Source organism: Vanacampus margaritifer, chromosome 2 (genome assembly GCF_051991255.1).
Source record: "Vanacampus margaritifer isolate UIUO_Vmar chromosome 2, RoL_Vmar_1.0, whole genome shotgun sequence".
Taxonomy (NCBI): domain Eukaryota; kingdom Metazoa; phylum Chordata; class Actinopteri; order Syngnathiformes; family Syngnathidae; genus Vanacampus; species Vanacampus margaritifer.
In genome coordinates this window covers 1,362,501-1,380,179 of record NC_135433.1, presented here as the reverse complement: position 1 = coordinate 1,380,179, position 17,679 = coordinate 1,362,501, and the positions used below count along the sequence as shown (strand labels likewise).

Here is a 17,679-nt window from a genome sequence, read left to right as displayed (position 1 = left end):
CATGACGCTCGCGACAAGGAACTACATTTTCAAGCAAGGAGGAAACCGACAACTTTAATATCCGACGTCACGACAGTAATTTCTACACTGATCAGACGGCGCACGCTGTCCGACTCCCGACATCGGATTGGAGTATCCAGGCCTTTATACAATTAATCAATGATCAAATTAGGCGATTATTTTGGTAACTGATGATCTTTTAATTAATGAATTAATCCACTATTTTATAAGCCTCTGATTAACCACAAATTAATTTCAGATGTTCTCGTAATAGATTGGAATTTGGAATCTTGGCTTCCTTTTTTTTTTGACCACAAAACCTTGGGGGGTTGTGCAAACAAGTTATTCCTTGTGTGTGATCATGAATTTCAATGTCATTTAAGCGTGTGGGAGGAGTCAAAGTTTGTTTTTTTTTATCCCCTGGTTCCTTACATGCCGGATTCTCACCTGTGGAAGGTTTGAATGGAGGCACGCTTGGTTGTTAGCACAAACAACAAACAAGCCGCGAGAAGCCAGAGGGAAGGAGACGTTGCTTGATCTACAGGGGGGGTACAAAAAAAAACGTGCTTGGGGGAGACATTTAACTAAGCGGAGACATCGACCGCCTCTGTTACAAAAGCTGGTAAGGTTTTAAAATGTTCACCAATGCGCTGTGGATGGTTTATATTCGGTGTTTGGTTTTACCGTAGCGTGGCCTTCGAGGACCTCGGCTAACTAGGCTAATGCTAACGCCAGGCTTTGAGGCCTTGTAGCAGGCCGCTGGGATTTTAAGTACGGGCGGGAGTGGACCGAAACCGTCGCATACGAAAATGGAGACCCGGTGCTTTGAGCCGGCGAGCCACCACGCAAGGAAAACGTTGTTTGATACGTTAAGCCACTTTGTAACGCAGTGAAAGCGCGTTGCGAAGTGTGTGTTGTTGTTTGTGTCGAACAAGGGGTGTGTAGACTTTTTCTAAGCACCGTAGCTCCTTACCAGGATCATGTGTCCGGTGGAGATGTCCATGTTAGGTTGTGCCGGCTCCTCGCTCCAGGACGAGAGGCTGCTCCGGGCCGACGGGCTGACGGCCGAAGCGCCGCCGCCACAGTCGCTGAACTGCGAAGACACGCTGTTGATCCTGGAGGTCGTCGGCTCGGCACGCTCCGCCGGCGGCTTGACTGCCATGCGCTGTCGGCATAACTCCTGCCAAAGTCATGATCTTAATATTAGTGGCGCATTTGGCGCATGGAAATCAACATTAGCATTCATGTCAATTTCATGTGTTAAAGACATTTTTGCTAACTTTTGAGGCCACGCGTCGCCTTTCAATATCGTGACTCGGCGCATACACACTCGGTCCCACCACACATCATCAAAAAAGATCGTCCAAAAAAAGCATCTTCATAATCAATAAAGGTTTTTTTCATGTTTAAACATGCTAAAAACCCTTGAAAAATGAACCAAAAAGATGCAATTATTACTTTTCTCCCACCGGTTTTGTGTACTTTAATTAATGCCAAAAGTTGCAACTTGAATTAACTGCTTAATCTTACATACATTTGTTACATCATATTGCTTATCATTTGGAGCCCTGAAGACAGTTTTGTTAACTCATACAATTGAAGAAGGAAGGACAAAAAAAATGAAAGGAATGATGAGGGACGTCATGAGCAGGGTATGAAAGGAAGCAAAAAAGGAAACAAGGATGGCATGACAAGGAGGAGAACAAAGTTTGAAGAAAGAATAGAAGAAAGGTAAGGAGGGAAGGAAATGTGAAAGGAAATGGAGGCTGGAGAAAAAGAATGAGGGAATAAAGAAGGAAAGAAGGTTACAATGAATGAAGAATGTATGAAGAACTGAAGGTAAGGAAGGAAGGAAGGAAACAAGGATGGCATGACAAGAAGGAGGAACAAAGTTTGAAGGAAGAAAAGAAGAAAGGTAAGGAGGGAAGGAAGGGTGAAAGGAATTGGAGGAATAAAGAAGGTTACAATGAATGAAGAATGTATGAAGAACTGAAGGTAAGAAGGAAGGAAGGAAGGAAGGAAACAAGGTTTGTTTGGAAGGAAAAAGGCAAGAAGAATGACGGAAGGCTTGAAAGAAGAAGTAAGAGTACGGCACGCAAAGATGAAAAAAAAGGGGGGAAGGAAGGATACAAAGTTGTTGAAAAGGAAGGAAGGAGAAAAGGCAGGAAGGAAACAAGGTTTGTCAGGAAGGAAGGAAGGAAGGCAGGAAGGATGATGCAAGGACTGAAGATAGATTGAGGGGAGCAAAAATGGAAAGAAAGATGGGAAAGGAAGGATACAAAGTTGAAGGAAGGAAGGAAGGAAGGAAGGAAGGAAGGAAGGAAGGAAGGAAGGAAGGAAGGAAACAAGGTTTGTCTGGAAGGAAAGAAGGCAGGAAGGATTAAAGAAAGAAGGAAGAATGAGGGAAGCAAATATGGAAGAAAGGGGGAAAGGAAGGATACAAAGTTGTTTGAAAAAGGAAGGAAGGAAGGTTTGAAAGGAGGAAGGGAGGAAGGATGAAGGAAAGGAATTGAAGGAAACAAGAATGCATGAAAGGAGGGAGACACGAATGGAAAGAAGGAAGGATACAAAGATGGCATGAAAGGATGGAAGCAAGTAAGGTAACGTGTCAAAAGAAAAGAGGAGCGGAGGTAAGAAGGAAGGAAGGTCAAAGGACAAATGTAAGTAGACAAGGATGCCTGAAGGAAAGAAGGAAGGAAACAACAAGCCAACCTCTGAGCAAAGACAGAAACCCAAAACTCCATGACACCACCGTGATGTCCATATGAACAAATATAACATATAGGCATTATATTATTATTATTAAATGTATTATATTGTGGAAAATGGATGGATGGATGTGTTAGATAAAATAAGTCCTATATATTTTTCACAACTCAGTTTGGGGTCATTTTTCACTCAGACGGACAATAAACAAATTTGCAGATGTTTTGTGTTGCCATGACAACACGTGCGCCCGTTGCAATGTGACTCACACACGCTTCCTTTCACCCATCAATGAAACGGCGCCCTGATACCGATGACGTCATCTTTGTTTACAAACAGGAAAGGGGTCGATAAAAAGGATGGACGGAAATAAGGTGGGAATGATGGAAAGAAAGTAAAAAAGGAAGAATGGAGAAGACAAGAATGTTTTCCTCAAAGGCTACTCAGAGAAGCCTCACTTGTACTTTCAACCCTGACCTCGATGATACTGACCAGGATCCAAATGATGAAACCCGAGATCACAATAACTTCCGCGGTGGATAAAAGTGTAAACAATATGATCCCAGTCTGAAATCATTACATTTGGCAAGATGACAATTTCTCTCCATGAAAAATAATCATTGCCATATAAATCACCAAGCCATAAAGCCCACAGATTTTTATTGCAGCCATAAAAAAATTGGAGCACGTTCTACTTTTTGGTAGCTGTTATATTTTATTGTTAGTTTTTATTAGTGCTGTCAAGGTTAAAACGTTAACTTATTCATGAATCACAACAAATGATCGCATTAATCATGCATTCACGTAGATTAATCGCACTATTCATTTAGCTTGACAGCGGATGGCTACGTTAAAGCTAGCACAGGTTATATTTCAACAATAAACATAACTGCATTTATTAAAGTAAAGCATTTAATAAATGTTTGCGTGACAATCAGAATATTTGTTCATGTCAAACTACTGGGGTCTTTTTTTTTTCATTTTAAATTATGCAAATAATTAACTTATTAGATAAAGAGGACAATGAGTGCGCGCAGTGGATTAAAAATTTTTGAAGACGTCCTCATAACATTAAATGTCGAAATAATTAATACGCAAAAGATGCTTTTTAAATTTGGCGTGCAAAAAATGTTGATTGAAAAGCCTTTTTAGGCTAGTGATTCATCAGGATTAATAAGATTCTAAGGAGTGATTAACTCTTTGACTGCCAAAAACGTTAAATAACGTTTCGTAAAATCCTATGGAGGAGTGCCAAAGACGTTAAAAGACGTTTTTTTCAAAACAGGTGAAACTAACCATTTTCTATTGTTGATTACTCAAAAACGGAATAAGGTAGAAACAAACTTTTTTTTTTCTGATGGAAGATGAGAGTCCAATCTTGTTTTGGCAGTATGTGTGTTTCCATAGTCCAAACACATAATTTTCTATGGACCTTGAAAGATCAGTCAAAATGCTTAAAATCGGCTGGCACCCACGGCATCCCTTTTCTGAAAACGTCTGGCAGTCAAAGAGTTAATTGATTTAAAAATGTAACCGTTTGACAGCTCTAGTTTTGATCCAACATAAAACTGTAGACAACTACGTGACAAACCGGCTGCAGTAGCAATTAGACAATTTTAATTTTCAGCAGCTCCGTTATGTTATTATTCATTTTTCTAGACAGAAGAAGAGTGAAAAATGAGCAAATGATAAAAACCGACTAAGCCGACAGGTGTCGTCCACATCCACATCTTACACTCACACTTGCGAACCCCAAAACCGCGACCCAGCTGACCGTTCCCGCGCACCCGCTAAAGTGCGACGACGCACCGCCTGGGCAATTACCTGGTACGTGGCGGTGGCATCTTGTCCAGCGTCTGTTCCCAAGTTGGTGAGTTTCTCCTTGAGTTTGTGGTGCGAGCGGTGTCGGAGGCAATAAACCACGCTGGACGCCAGCAGCACGCCCGCCATGCACAAGATGGACGCCACCGTCAGGGCCAAGAACTTGGTGGACTCGGCCTGGCTGTATTTGCTCGGGATCGCCGAGATCTCGCTGCCCTGCAACACACGGAATAACCACAAAGAATTCAGAGATGGACTGCGGTTGCAGATATTATTTCAATCATCGACTCATCGGTCAATTATTTTCCAGTGAAATCTACTTAAAAATGTATAATATAAATCCCTTTATTCAAAAACCAGACTTTTTTTTTTGAACTCATTGACTGGCAGACATTTTCACTGAAGCAACCCCCTTCGCTCCCGGCTCTTTTACTGGATTTTGACTGATTTTGCAAGGCCCACAGAATATTGTGTTCTATTGCTATAAAGCCCTTAAGAGTCTTTTCTTTTATCCGGAAAAAAAAAGTCTATTTCTGTTATTTCTATTTCTGTTTTGCAGCAATTAGCATTAGAATATAGCTAAGTTTCATCATTATTCTCAAATCTGTTAAAAACAGTGGGGAAAAGAGCTTTTTACAGCATGGCCCTGGTTGATCTCTTAACCCGTGGGCAGTATTTTATTTTGAAATGGCTTGGTCAGAACCAACAAAAAGCCCAAAACGGGTCACAATACCGCCTAGGGGTTAAACTTTGCTGCCACCTGTTGGGCGTTTTTGTAATTACTACCATTGCTTTAAGTGAAGTGTTTCTGCATGAAAGCCATCTGTATGCTCTAGCATAAAAAAAAAAAACTAATTAAAAATGTATGTGGAATGACAATCGGCCGTCTTAAAATACCAGATAAAGGTTCTGGCCAACCCTTGTGAAAGCTACAAGTAAAATCTTTGTGATACCAAACATGACCGAAATAAAAATAAATACAACTTGCATCTTTGAGTGTCTAAAAAAGCGTTAGAAATCTGAGGCATTATTATTATTTTCATTAACAGCTCCAAATATGTATTCAGTCATGAGCAGAGGTCTCTGATTAAAAAACTTTTGTCGTATAAATTCTCACCAAAACATCCCTAAAGATTGTTCTCATTGGACTGCATAACTCAAAAAACAAAATCCACAACTCCTGCTTAGCTTCAGCTTTTTGGCCTTTGATGATGCCGATGAAGACGTTTTGATGACTCATGTTTTGTTTTCCGACGTCCGGGGCCGAACCTTCATGGGAGTGGCCCAATCCTCTCCGCCAAATTTATTTTCACACCGTCAACAATGGACACACCTCAAGCAGGAAGTGTCAATTCAAGTGTGTGTGTGTGTGTGTGTGTGTGTGTGAGGGGGGTTCCCATTAAGCCCGCGCTGCGTAATAATGGACCCCCGCGCGCCATTTTACCTGACAGAAGCGAACAGAGGCGACGCAGTTCCACGCCGCAATCACAGAGAGAAAAATTGCAGACCGCCTGAAGAATAACCAACGAAAAAAATATCATTCTCCAAAAGAAAATAATCATCCCGCACAAAGAAAACCATTTCAACAAAAAAAAATAAAATCAATGGCCATCTTACTGGAGTGGCTTTTTTCATCTTTTCAACTCAGAAAATCCAAATGTAGAATAAATACAGTAGTTAAAATAAGTTATACTCATACACAATTATAGACGTGGTAGACTAGAGCGATGTCATCGTTCAACATGTTGAAATGCCCCGACGTGATTAAGGATGCACACGTCGCTGATTCAGTCTGATCGCTTTTTAATGAAAATAAAAGCGTTATCAAACACAATCAACACGAGCTGCTGTTAGCCGCAACTCACCCTCATGCACTCCTCAAACAGACCAACGGAGCCCAACTTCCTCAACTCCGCCTCCCGTCTCCCTGACGTCACTAACTTAACTTCACCTAATACGCACAACAATAACAGACATTACGCTGCCTTCCCTTTTATGAAGGCCCTCGTCCCGAAGGGTAGACAAAAAAATATTTGAATCGCCGTGGCCTTCGCCTCCGTCTTTGGGGTCCCTGGCCCGACTCCATCTCCAGACGGTTGAACATCCTCGGGAATCCACCAGCCCACCTACTCGAGAACCCTACACGGTCCGTCCCAATGACTATCTAACTTGGGGCGGCATCCATTCTTTCTTTTGGGTGTGTGCACCCAAACCAGCTCACCCATCTGAAAGCTCCGCCCCTTGCTCTGCACGTCATAGTTCCTCTTTTGTCGCACGCCGGCCATCTCCAGTTGATCCCGGGCAAACGCATGCGCTGCCTCCAGTCGATCCTGCAGTTCCTGGGCGCACTCCAGCCCGGGCCGATCCTCTGCGCCGCTTGGTGGTTTCCCCCAAACACCAACTCAGCCGGAGTCCGGATCTCCCGTCCTAGCATCAGGAGAGCAGGTTGTGCAGCTGGTGGAATTTTGCACGGCTGACCGATAAGTCATTAACAGCAGCGGAATGTGCTGGTCCTAATCACGCTGGTGTTCGGAGGTCGGAATAGCGAGCTGCTGCTGCATGGTGCGGTTTAATCGTTCCACCAAACCATCCCTCTGCGGATGCAAGTGGGTGGTGCGTGTCTTCTGCATGCAAAAACCTTAAGACTCAAAATTCCTGCCCTGGCCACTGTGGAAAATATCTGCGGTCCCAAACCTGCTCAACATACCCTCCAATAGTGCATCCGCTACTGTCTCCGCCTTCTGGTCTGGCAGTCCGTATGCCTCGGGCCACTTTGTGAAATAGTCCATCGTACATACCGATTCCCTCTGTCCGTCACAGAAAAATTACGCATTATGTCCACAGCAACCCTCTCCAACCCCTTGTTGCTGAAGTGGTGCGTACGACTGGTCTTGGGGCCCCTTGTAAGCTGCACACTCATCACTGCCGGCAGAAATCCTCCACATCACGTCGATGTTGGCCCCAATAGAACCCCTGGCGCAGCCGTCGGAGGGTTTTTGCGCTGCCGAAGTGTCCCGAGCCAGTGCCCTCGTAGCATGCTCTCTCTGAGAGCTCCAGGCACCACCGCCTGCCAACTCTCCTCTCCGGGGACTGTTTACTTCCAAGCGCACTGCAACACGCCATCCTTCATGCGCAATACAGCGAACTTGCTCGAAAGACCCTTGGTGCCAACAGAAAGTCCCATCACTGTTTCCCAGGGTGGCCTCCTCTGTCACACTGGTTTGAGATCATGGTCCTCTTCCTGCTTGGCAGCCCACTCTGACATTCACGGCCTCTAAAGTACGCCACCACTCGCTCACCCTTCGGACCCACCTGCGACAGCACCGCCCCCATGCCGATGTTGCTAGTGTCCAAGTCCAGCACAAAAGCCAATGCTGGATCCAGCGGGGTGAGAACAGGAGCGTCCATGACGGCCCTCCTCGTGAAGGGTTGGTTATCCTGGAGGAGGCGGAACAGGGGTGCCCCAATGCAAGATAATCCCTTCACGAACCGCCTGTAGTACGAGGCCAGCCCGAGGAAGCTCTTCAGGGGCTTCTGGTCTCTCGAGGCTGGCCAGTCTTTGATGGCGCTGATCTTCTCCTCCAGCGTGCTGATGCCTTCAACATTCACTTGGTGGCCCAGGAACTCGACCTCTCGCTGCATTAAGTGGCACTTTTCTGGGTGCAGTTTGAGTCCAGCTGCTGCGAGTCTCCCCAGCACCAGCCTCAGAGACTCTAGCGCGGCCTGGAAAGTCCCACCGAGGACAAGAACATCGTCCAAATACACCAAGCAACTTTTGTCGTGGAATGTTCGCCAACACTGTCCATCAGTCGCTCAAATGTCCCTGGTGCATTGCATAGCCCAAAACTCATGACCTTAAACTGCCAGACTGTGCAGAACACTGTCTTACACTGCGCAGGTCAAGCGATGAAAACCACGCAGACCCGAACACCAGATCCAATATCTCATCGATCCGCGGGAGCGGGTAGCACTCCTTCTTGGTCACCTTACCACACAGAACCAGGATCTGGTGCTTACAGATGTCCACGAACTGTCGGATGGTTCTATGATTCCTGCCTCTAGCATCGCACGGACCTCCTGGTCTGCGGTTTCCTGCTGGATGAAAGGCAGGCGTCTGGGACGTACTTTGACTGGCCACGCGTTCCTTGTGTCAAGAGACCCACTTCATTCTCCCTGAGGGGAAAAAAATGCTTTCAAAGTCCCACAGTACCTGCTACAGCTGTTCCTGCTGTACGACATCCAGGCCATCACAGTTCTTCTCCCAGATGGACCGAATCGCCCCCATCTGGCTCTCCGCTGGCCGACCTGGGTTTACTGCGACCTCTCCGCTGGCCGACCTGGGTTTACTGCGACTGACATGTCTGGGCTGGATGCCATCACTCCCCCCAGTGGGTTGTCCATCTCGGGGCAAGCGAACTCTACCATATCTGCCATCGGTACTCAACCCCACAACTGGAGGTGAGTCTTCCCGGGGTGAGCAAACTTTACTCGATCTTCTGTCGAACACTGTAGATTCACGTGTGGCGCCCCCACCAGCGTCCTCGTCACCTCTGGATTTGCGGTGTTGATGGTCATCCCCTCAGCACCCCCGCTGAGAGGACGCATTCAGCTTCACACGCTGACCACTCGGCAGGATGAGTACCCCAACTCCCAAGTCCGCCACAATATTTGCAGATTTCAAAAAGTCCACTATTTACGTCCAGCCGGGCCGCCGCCGCAACATCTCGCGGAAAGTCATGCAGTCCGATTTTGGCGGGCTCGTCATCACGCAGACCGAATTGTTATGGCGACTGCTCTTGGTGTAACTTGATGCAGATCACGCACTCCACGGCTTCCTCCTTTATCTTCCAAAACTTCTGACACCAAATGTATTGGGTAAAATAAAGGGATTTTTTTTTTCCTGATGGTGGACGTCACAGAGATTAGTTGAGGTGGGGAGGTGTGTGTGTGTGGGGGGGGGGGGGGCACGACGGTATGCGGAATTAATGAAAAGGGCTGCCTAGCGATTCCCCCGCTGCCCAAGCAGCGCTTCTCAAAGAGAACCCCCATCATCACTAGATGCCCCCCACCCCCTTTCCCCGAAACAATAATATTCAGGCAATTCATTGCTTCTGTATTCAACACCTGACAAAGGCGCCTGCAGAAGAACCCACCAGGAGGATGACAGTTGCGCAACACCCGTACCTACTTTTAGGTCCTGATGCCAGTTTGACCAATCAACACCAAATTTGGTGGACAGGAACGGATGCACAAAAAAGCCTCAAGGACAGGAAGTTGGCCATTTTGGTTGAACTCATTCACATTTTGGAGTACGTTCCACCCACTAGAATGTAAGAAAGATCCGCCTGGCACTCATTTCGCCGATGGATGCCCTATTAGGTGCCTATCAGGACATGACACAATAAAGTCTAAAGAACGGATGCTTGAAATTGAACAGGAAGTCGGCCGTGTTAGTTTGAAGCAGCAATTTTATAATACTCCTGCTATCTAACGTAGCGCATGGCTGAGCGTTAGCTGGAGCGGCGCAATCAGTGCATGTCTATTGAGCTTTGGGGGGATTGTCCGACCCCACATCGGCCCCATCCGCCATCAGGCCTGCCCGCCATGTTTGCCAATCGATTCAAACCCGCCATCTGTATATATGACTGGATAGCCGTCATGCCCGTGCAAGCCCTTGAAGCCACAGGGCGGCCATCTTACTACTCCCATCTTGTGAGCAGACGACTAAACATACAGCTCGTAGGCTCTTAGTATAGGGTGGGGGGTAATGGGGGGTGGGGGTGGGGGGGGCTCGGTGGTACACAATTGGATGGTATGTGTTGCTTTGAAGATCCCCATTTTTTTTTTATTGCTCAGTTCCTTAGACCCTAATATTAACATTTGGCAGAGGCATCTTTTGTTGAATAACAATTATAACTAGAAAAATTCCCGCGGAAATTTTGAATGGGACTGCTGACTCTTGTAAGGTGGAAAGACGCATGTATGTAGTACTTGTAGCAATAGTAATAGTAGTATAGAAGTAGTAAGCAAGTACTTGTAGTAGTAAGTAGTAGTAGTAGTAGTACTTGTACTTGTAGTAGTAGTAGTATTATTAGTAGTACTTGTAGTAATTTTGGTAGTAGTCAACTGGCTAAGATGGCCGCCGACCCGGGTGGGCGAGGGGGAGAGAGTCCTTGGCTTACCTAATTAATTGGCCAAGATGGCCGCCGCCCTGGGCGAGCAGAGTGGCGAGAATCCTGGGTGTACCTAATCAATTGGCCAAAATGGCCGCCTAGAATTATTGAATAAAAACATATACGTCATATACGTTTCCTCCTGTAAACATCATTAAAGATGTAATTTATCCAGAAAAAAAATAAAATATTTATACATGTATTTAAGGCATGTTGTAAAATGTCTGAATATGTTGAACAAATTTAAAATATCCTAAATCATGCTGTTTACTGTCTCAAATGTTCTCTAATTTTGATACTGTAAATGTATATGATCGGAAGCCGAGAAAGCTTTCTCGGGAGGAGCAATATGGCGGTCTGGCGGCCTCAAAAGCTATCCAGTAATACAGACGCTCCCCTACTTACGAACATTCGAGTTACGAACAACGGTACATACGAACATTTCTGCGCGTACGGTATGTCGAAAAATGTTCGGAAAGAAATGCTGTAAGTTAGATTTTGTATTGCGCGTAGTGCTTCTTTCCGCCGCTAATACCGACGATTGGCGCCGTGAGAGCTCATTGGAGGCTGAGCAAGGTGGCGAGGAGGAGGAGGAAGAAAACGCCGGTCCCCATGAAGCAGGAAATAACTTTTGAAGCCGATTCCAGCGACGACGAAGAATCTCTCATGATATAAAATCCTCCTCTTCCTCCATCATCTCCTTAAGCATCGAGTACATCTTCCAAAAGTAAGTTAAACTTTATTTCTCTTATTACGTACATGTACATACTGTGTGTGTGTCTTTCGCTCTCTCTCTCTAACATACGTTTTTTTCAGTACAAACCAATGCAGGTTACTTGTACAAGCCTTAAACATACTTATATAAACCTTCAATATACTTATATAGGCTTTAAACATAAATTATAATACAAAATATAGCACTGAAGCAACTTACGAACAAATTCACCTTACGAACGATCGTCCGGAACGTAACTCGTTCGTAAGGTGGGGAGCGTCTGTATATACAGATCGGCGATTCCAAGCCAGGCAGCCGGCAGTTCCATCACGTTTGGTTGCACGCGCTTCCTCATTGGAGAGAAGGCGGAGGTGAAAGGGTCTTCATGAAAGGGGGTTTCTTTGCAAAGTCTTCATGTGTGGGAAGCGGGGGGGGGGGGGGTCTATGCATCGCAATAACGAGCGCCTGCGTTGCAGCTGCTGCGCTGGCTGTCAATCAAACATGCCTGTCAATCATTCTACTCAGACTCAAGCAAGGAAAAAAGGAAAAAAAGCACGGATAAAAAAAAAATAATCCATCGATTCTTTGGTATTAGGGTTGGCCAATGTGATCCAAAAATGCAAAAAATCAGGATCAAACGAGGAATGAGGAGAATGCAGGATGAAAAGCGGCAGGAAAAGAAGACAAAAAAAAAGCAGTGGTGCGATCCTCCGTTGTCCATCTGCTCCCGCCGGTGCCGCACGCGCACACACACATTTATGAACTTGAATTTCAACATACATTTTTCCATCTACTGTTTCCTTATTGAAAATGATTGCATTTCTAATCTTTCGTCATCAATCACATTTCTATCATGTTTCAGCATTTTGCTCAAATACTCCAGCATAAGCGCAGTCTCTGATCGTATTAAAGCATCACAACACCAATTTCTCTCCCGTTTCAGCATTCGTCAATGTCTCCTTCCACAAATCTCATTTTGAGCATGTTAAGATTTCGAGCGTGTTTCAGCATCAACACTTTCTTGTTTCAGCATGAAATGATGCCAATTGACACTCCGGTTTCAGCATGAAAGACATTTCTTCATTCCGCCTCAAATGATGTCAAATGTCTCGTCAAGTTTCAGCATGAAAAAACAATCACGTCATGTTTCAGCATCTATGTCTAATCATAATGCATTCAGCCATAATATTTCCGCATCTCGCACCATCACATTTCAGCGCAGCAAACTCAAAGATGTGCTCCTGTTCCAGCATTCTAGCGCGTTGAAGTGGAATATTTCAGCAAGAAACACATTTGTAATAAAAGTTATAGCATGTTTCAGCATCAAAATATGTCTCCTGTATTTGCATGTAGCTCAAATTTCTGTCATGGTTCTGCATTAAAAACATTCTATCAGATTTCTGCATCTAGCATTTCTCTCATTTCAGCATCAAAGTCAAATTACTCTCCTGATTCAAACAGATTTTTTTCACGATTCAGCATTAAATAAGAAATTCATCATATTTTGTTCATGTTTCAGCATCACACTAAGTGAAATTCTCCCCAGACCAGTTTCAGCATCAAACACATTTCCAGCATGTTTCAGTATCAACGTTTTTAGCCATAAATAATAAATGTAAATTTGTCTGTAATTTCATTTTGGTCATGTTTCTGCATCCATCCAAAATTCCTATCTTGTTTCGGCATCAAGCAAGTACAGATTTCAGCCTTTTCAATTACTCAACAGCAAACTCAGCATATTCAAGTTCATCATCATTATTATGATGCTAGAAATTGCTATCATGTTTCAGCATCTATTCAAGAAGCCTCATGTTCCATCGTTCCATTTCCAAATCGAACCGTCCTTGTATCGGATCGCACCCCACGTATTGAGATGGTTATCAAATCGTCTTGATTGGAGAGATTTACACCTCTAATTATATATATATATATATATATATATTTATTAATTTTTTTCCATTTATCTATATATTTTTTAACTATATTTTTTGTCCTCATGTGCCCAAAAAAATCCAAATTGAGATATTGATCTCAGGGGACCTCAGAAAGTGGGCAGTGACAGCACATTTGTCTGGGGAAAGCTATAAAGTCGTCAAAAAAAATTGAGCTTCATCATTCCACTGTGAAGCAGATCATATGCAACTAAAAATGACTACAATCCTGCCTAGAAGTGGACGACCTTCGAAAATATCAGCAAGAACCACAAGACAAATGATCATTCCGGTAAAAAGCCAACTCAAACATCACAAGGAGGGATTTGCAGACCTCTTTTGCTGCATCTGGGACACGTGCATGCTTCAACAATCGGAAGAAAAGTCAATCGACAAGGCTTGCTCACAAAAAAGATCAAAGCTGCCCATCTCAACTTTGCCAGAGAGTACCTGGACAAACCTGAAGCTTTTTGGAAGTCCCGTCTGTGGACAGATGAGTCCGAAATGGAACTGTTTGGTGAAAAGTCAACACTGCATAGCAGCAAGAGAACCTTCACCCTAGAGTGAAGCATGACGGTGAGAATGTTAAGTTCTGGGCTGGCTTTTCATCCTCAGGACCTGGACAACTCCACATAGTCCAGGGAAGCATGAATTCAGAGGAATATCGTGAAATCCTGGACCATAACCTGAAGCCGTCCTTTGTGAAGTTACAGCCTGGTAGAAAATGGATCATGCAACAAAACAATAATCCAAAGCATTCCAGCAATACAAGCAAGGAATGTCTGAAGAAAAACAAGATTCATGTTCCGGATGTGCCCAGTTGAAATCCTGACTTCAATTCTTTCAGAATACTGTGGCGGGACCCGAAGCGGGCAGTTGATGCTCGACGCCCATCCAACATCGCTCAACTTTTGCAAGGAAGAGCGGCAAAAAGACGCTAAAGAAAGTGTTTGGATGAAGTTGTCATCGCAAAAGGAGCTGCGATGTCCGATGAAGTGAGAGCTTCGCATACTTATGCACACATGAAATCGGACTTTTTCTTAAATCACAACTTTTGTTATCATTCTTTTTGTTCAAGTCCATTATTTTCAATGTCAGCATTGTAGATTTTGGTATGACTAAACATTTAATAAGGTTATTTTAATATTTTATACAAAAAATCTGACCATGCCTGCAGAGTTCCCAAACTTTTGAGCAGCACTGTGAGTAATTTAATTTTTTAATTATATTTTTATATCTTTTTTTTTTTTTTTTTACACTTTTATGCATTTATTTAGTCATTTATTTATTATTTTATTTTATTTTATTTTGGCAGTTTTGTTCGTCCATACCAAACATGCCAAATGTCTTTCATCTTTCCGCATTAGACGACACACGACTGGAAGTGGAAATTCTGCTCGTGGAAATTGGATTAAATCCACTGAAAACATTCATCAATATCAATGGCATTTTCTGTGCGTGCGTGCGTGCGCGCGTGCGTGTTGCTGGGCTTGCTTCTTATTCAAGTCGGGTGAAAAAGTCAAAGGGTGAACTGCGGCAGGCGGCCATTGTTATGTGTGGTGACACTTTTCTAAAGCGTAACGGGTTTACCTTTAACACTCGCGCTTGACTGAACGTTAATGCCGTGAACGGCAAACATCGTTTTAATGAAATGTCGACAATATTTCGACATGCCGCATTTTTGTTGAACGAAATGTCAATTCATTTCCATCACCATTCAACAGCAAATGTTTGCAAATCACGCATGTTTTTAAAAAATAATAATTTTCGACCATGTTTCAGCATGCAGCACTTGTCATATCCTATATTGCAGCATCAAGCATTCTTACTAAGTTGAGTGTTTATTCATTCCGATCATGTTTCAACAGCAAGCTACAAACGTGCTTAAGTCCGTTTCTGCAAACATATTCAAGCATTTTCTGGATGGAATTTCAAACCCGGTTTCAGCATCAAGTTTCACTAGCAAACAACAAAAAATAAATGTTAAAAGCCTGTTTCTGTATCAAACGTGTTTTTCATTCAAATGTCGGCCTTGTTACGGCGTAAAGCACATTTTTGCCATTAAATGTCTGTTATTATTATTATTTACTCAATTCTATCATGTTTCAGCATCAGACTCCTCGAAACATCTGTCAGGCTTTACCGACGCACTTCAACTTCTTCGACCTCGTTTCAAGCACATTTAAGTGTCAGGAGCAAAATGGAATGGATTCCGACCTTGTTCCTGCATTACGTTGAACCTTGGTCATTTTCAGCCACAGCAAACAACATTCAAAATGAGCATGTTTCAGCAGCAAAGATTACAATTTGATTGTCTCAGCATCCAATTTCTTGAGAATTTTTGGTGCGTCGTGTCTTGATCATAACGTTTACATTAATTGAACATTTTTATCATGTTTCAGTAGTAAATATTCAAAATTCTAGCATATTTCACATTTCGATCATGCTTCAGCATGATTCACATTCATAAAATGCTTGATTTTAAAAAAAGGAAAGACAAATTTCTCTCATATTTAACAGATTAAACTTCTACTACTTACATCTCAATCATGTTTCAGCATATATTTTTTAAATCTCTCTCTCGGCCCAAGTCAAACTCAATTTTCAATTTGTCGGCCATCATGTTTCAGCATTGAATACAAAATCCGGTTTCGAATGAACAATACTGAGCTCTCCTGAGGAAAAAAAATAAAAAATAAAAATCCGGTTTCGATCAAGCTTCTGCCTCAAACTCACAATTCGATCACATTTCTGCATCAAATCATCAAAATGATTTTAGACAAAAACATCTCTCAAGTTTCAGCATCAGCTAACATGGAATTTCGATTACTCACATCTACCGTATATCAAAAAATGTTTCAGCACAAAAACCCACATATCGATCATGAACCTAATATTTATATCACGTCGGGAAAAAATATGTCATGTTTCAGCATTTTTTTTTAAATGTCATCTCTCTCAGCCAGTCAACTTTCAATCTTGTCAGCCATGTTTCAGCATCGAATAACAATATCCGGTTTCGTACATCAAAAATGTTTCAGCACAAAAACTCAACATATCGATCATGAACCAGCATTAAATCTCTCATGTTTCAGCGTCAACCAAAATGAAACTTGCTCCCTTTCGAGGCAATAAAACTTTATTGATTTTCCAGCGTGACGGAGACAAATAAAAGCGCATCAAGGTAGCGATGAACTTTTCGGCCCGCATGCTGAAACGTGATCAATAATTACCGGGATGCTGCCATATTTCCCACGGCGACGGCGGGCGAGAGGAAGTCGCCTGCCTCTCACCACCTCCTCATCTTCCTCCTCCTCATCCTCGTTTTCCCGGCACGTCCGAGCGGGAGAAAAACCATTTTGGGATTGTGCGTATGCACGGAGGATGAGGAGCGATGAAGAGTCCACGCCAGCGCCTTTCAAAGTGCACAAGGGCGGAGGGGGCGGTCCCCCTTTTATTGCTTGCCCAACGCCCCACCCACTCCACCCCCCCCCCCCCCCCAACCCCGGGCCTTTTCCCGCTCTCCAATCCCTGCCTGTCTCCCGCACATGTCAACGGCGCCGCCACCCCCTCAGCCCACCCCCGTCGCCATGGTGACAACTCCACATGTTGCCGACAGGAGAAAGAGGAAGAGTGGGAATCATTTGTCATCGGCTCATTGAAATCAAAAGTAACAGTGAAAAATATTGCCGTTTGTTAATAAAATACATATTTTAAGTTCTGCTAAATAAATCTCAATGCGTGTCGATATTTTTGTTTAAACTCCACATTTTCATTTCCTGTTTTTCCTGAATATGTTTTGCAAAACTTGCCCAAAGTGGACATTTTGTTCCTGTAGATGACTTTTGTCCAAATGCCACAAATTTCTAACTAGGGCTGGGTATCAATTCTAATTTCCTTAATTGATTCGATTTTGATTCACAAGAGTTCAGTTCGAATCGGTTTTACCGATTCGGCTTCCGATTCTAATTCCCTCAATTGATTCGCTGTAGATTTTACCGATTCAGCTTTCGATTCTAATTTCCTCAATTGATTCGGTTTGGGTTCACAAGAGTTCAGTTCGATTCAATTTCAATGTTTGATTCTAATTCCCCCCTTTCGATTCGCTTTAGATTTTACCGATTCGGCTTCTGATTCAAATTCCCTCAAATTCGATTTTGATTCGCAAGATTTCAGTTCGATTCAATTTCAATTTTGCTGATTCGGCTTCCGATTCTAATTCCCTCGATCGATTGGATTTCGATTCACAAGAGTTCAGTTCGATTTGATTTCCATTTTACCGATTTGGCTTTCGATTCTAATTCCCTCAATCAATTTGATTTCGATTCACAAG

The 17,679-nt window shown here is 43.5% G+C and overlaps 1 protein-coding gene across 2 annotated transcripts in view; it reads right to left on the bottom strand.

Annotated features, from left to right (window-relative positions):
• Positions 1-17,679, bottom strand: part of LOC144043068 (receptor-type tyrosine-protein phosphatase N2-like) — a 92,242-nt gene that overhangs the window by 24,436 nt on the left and 50,127 nt on the right. For both annotated transcript variants that reach the window (XM_077556307.1, XM_077556308.1), the window contains 2 exons: positions 4,531-4,743; positions 974-1,180 (listed from right to left, as the gene is read on the bottom strand). In XM_077556307.1, coding sequence (XP_077412433.1) covers positions 974-1,180; positions 4,531-4,743 — 420 coding nt within the window. The remainder of the gene's footprint in view (positions 1-973; positions 1,181-4,530; positions 4,744-17,679) is intronic.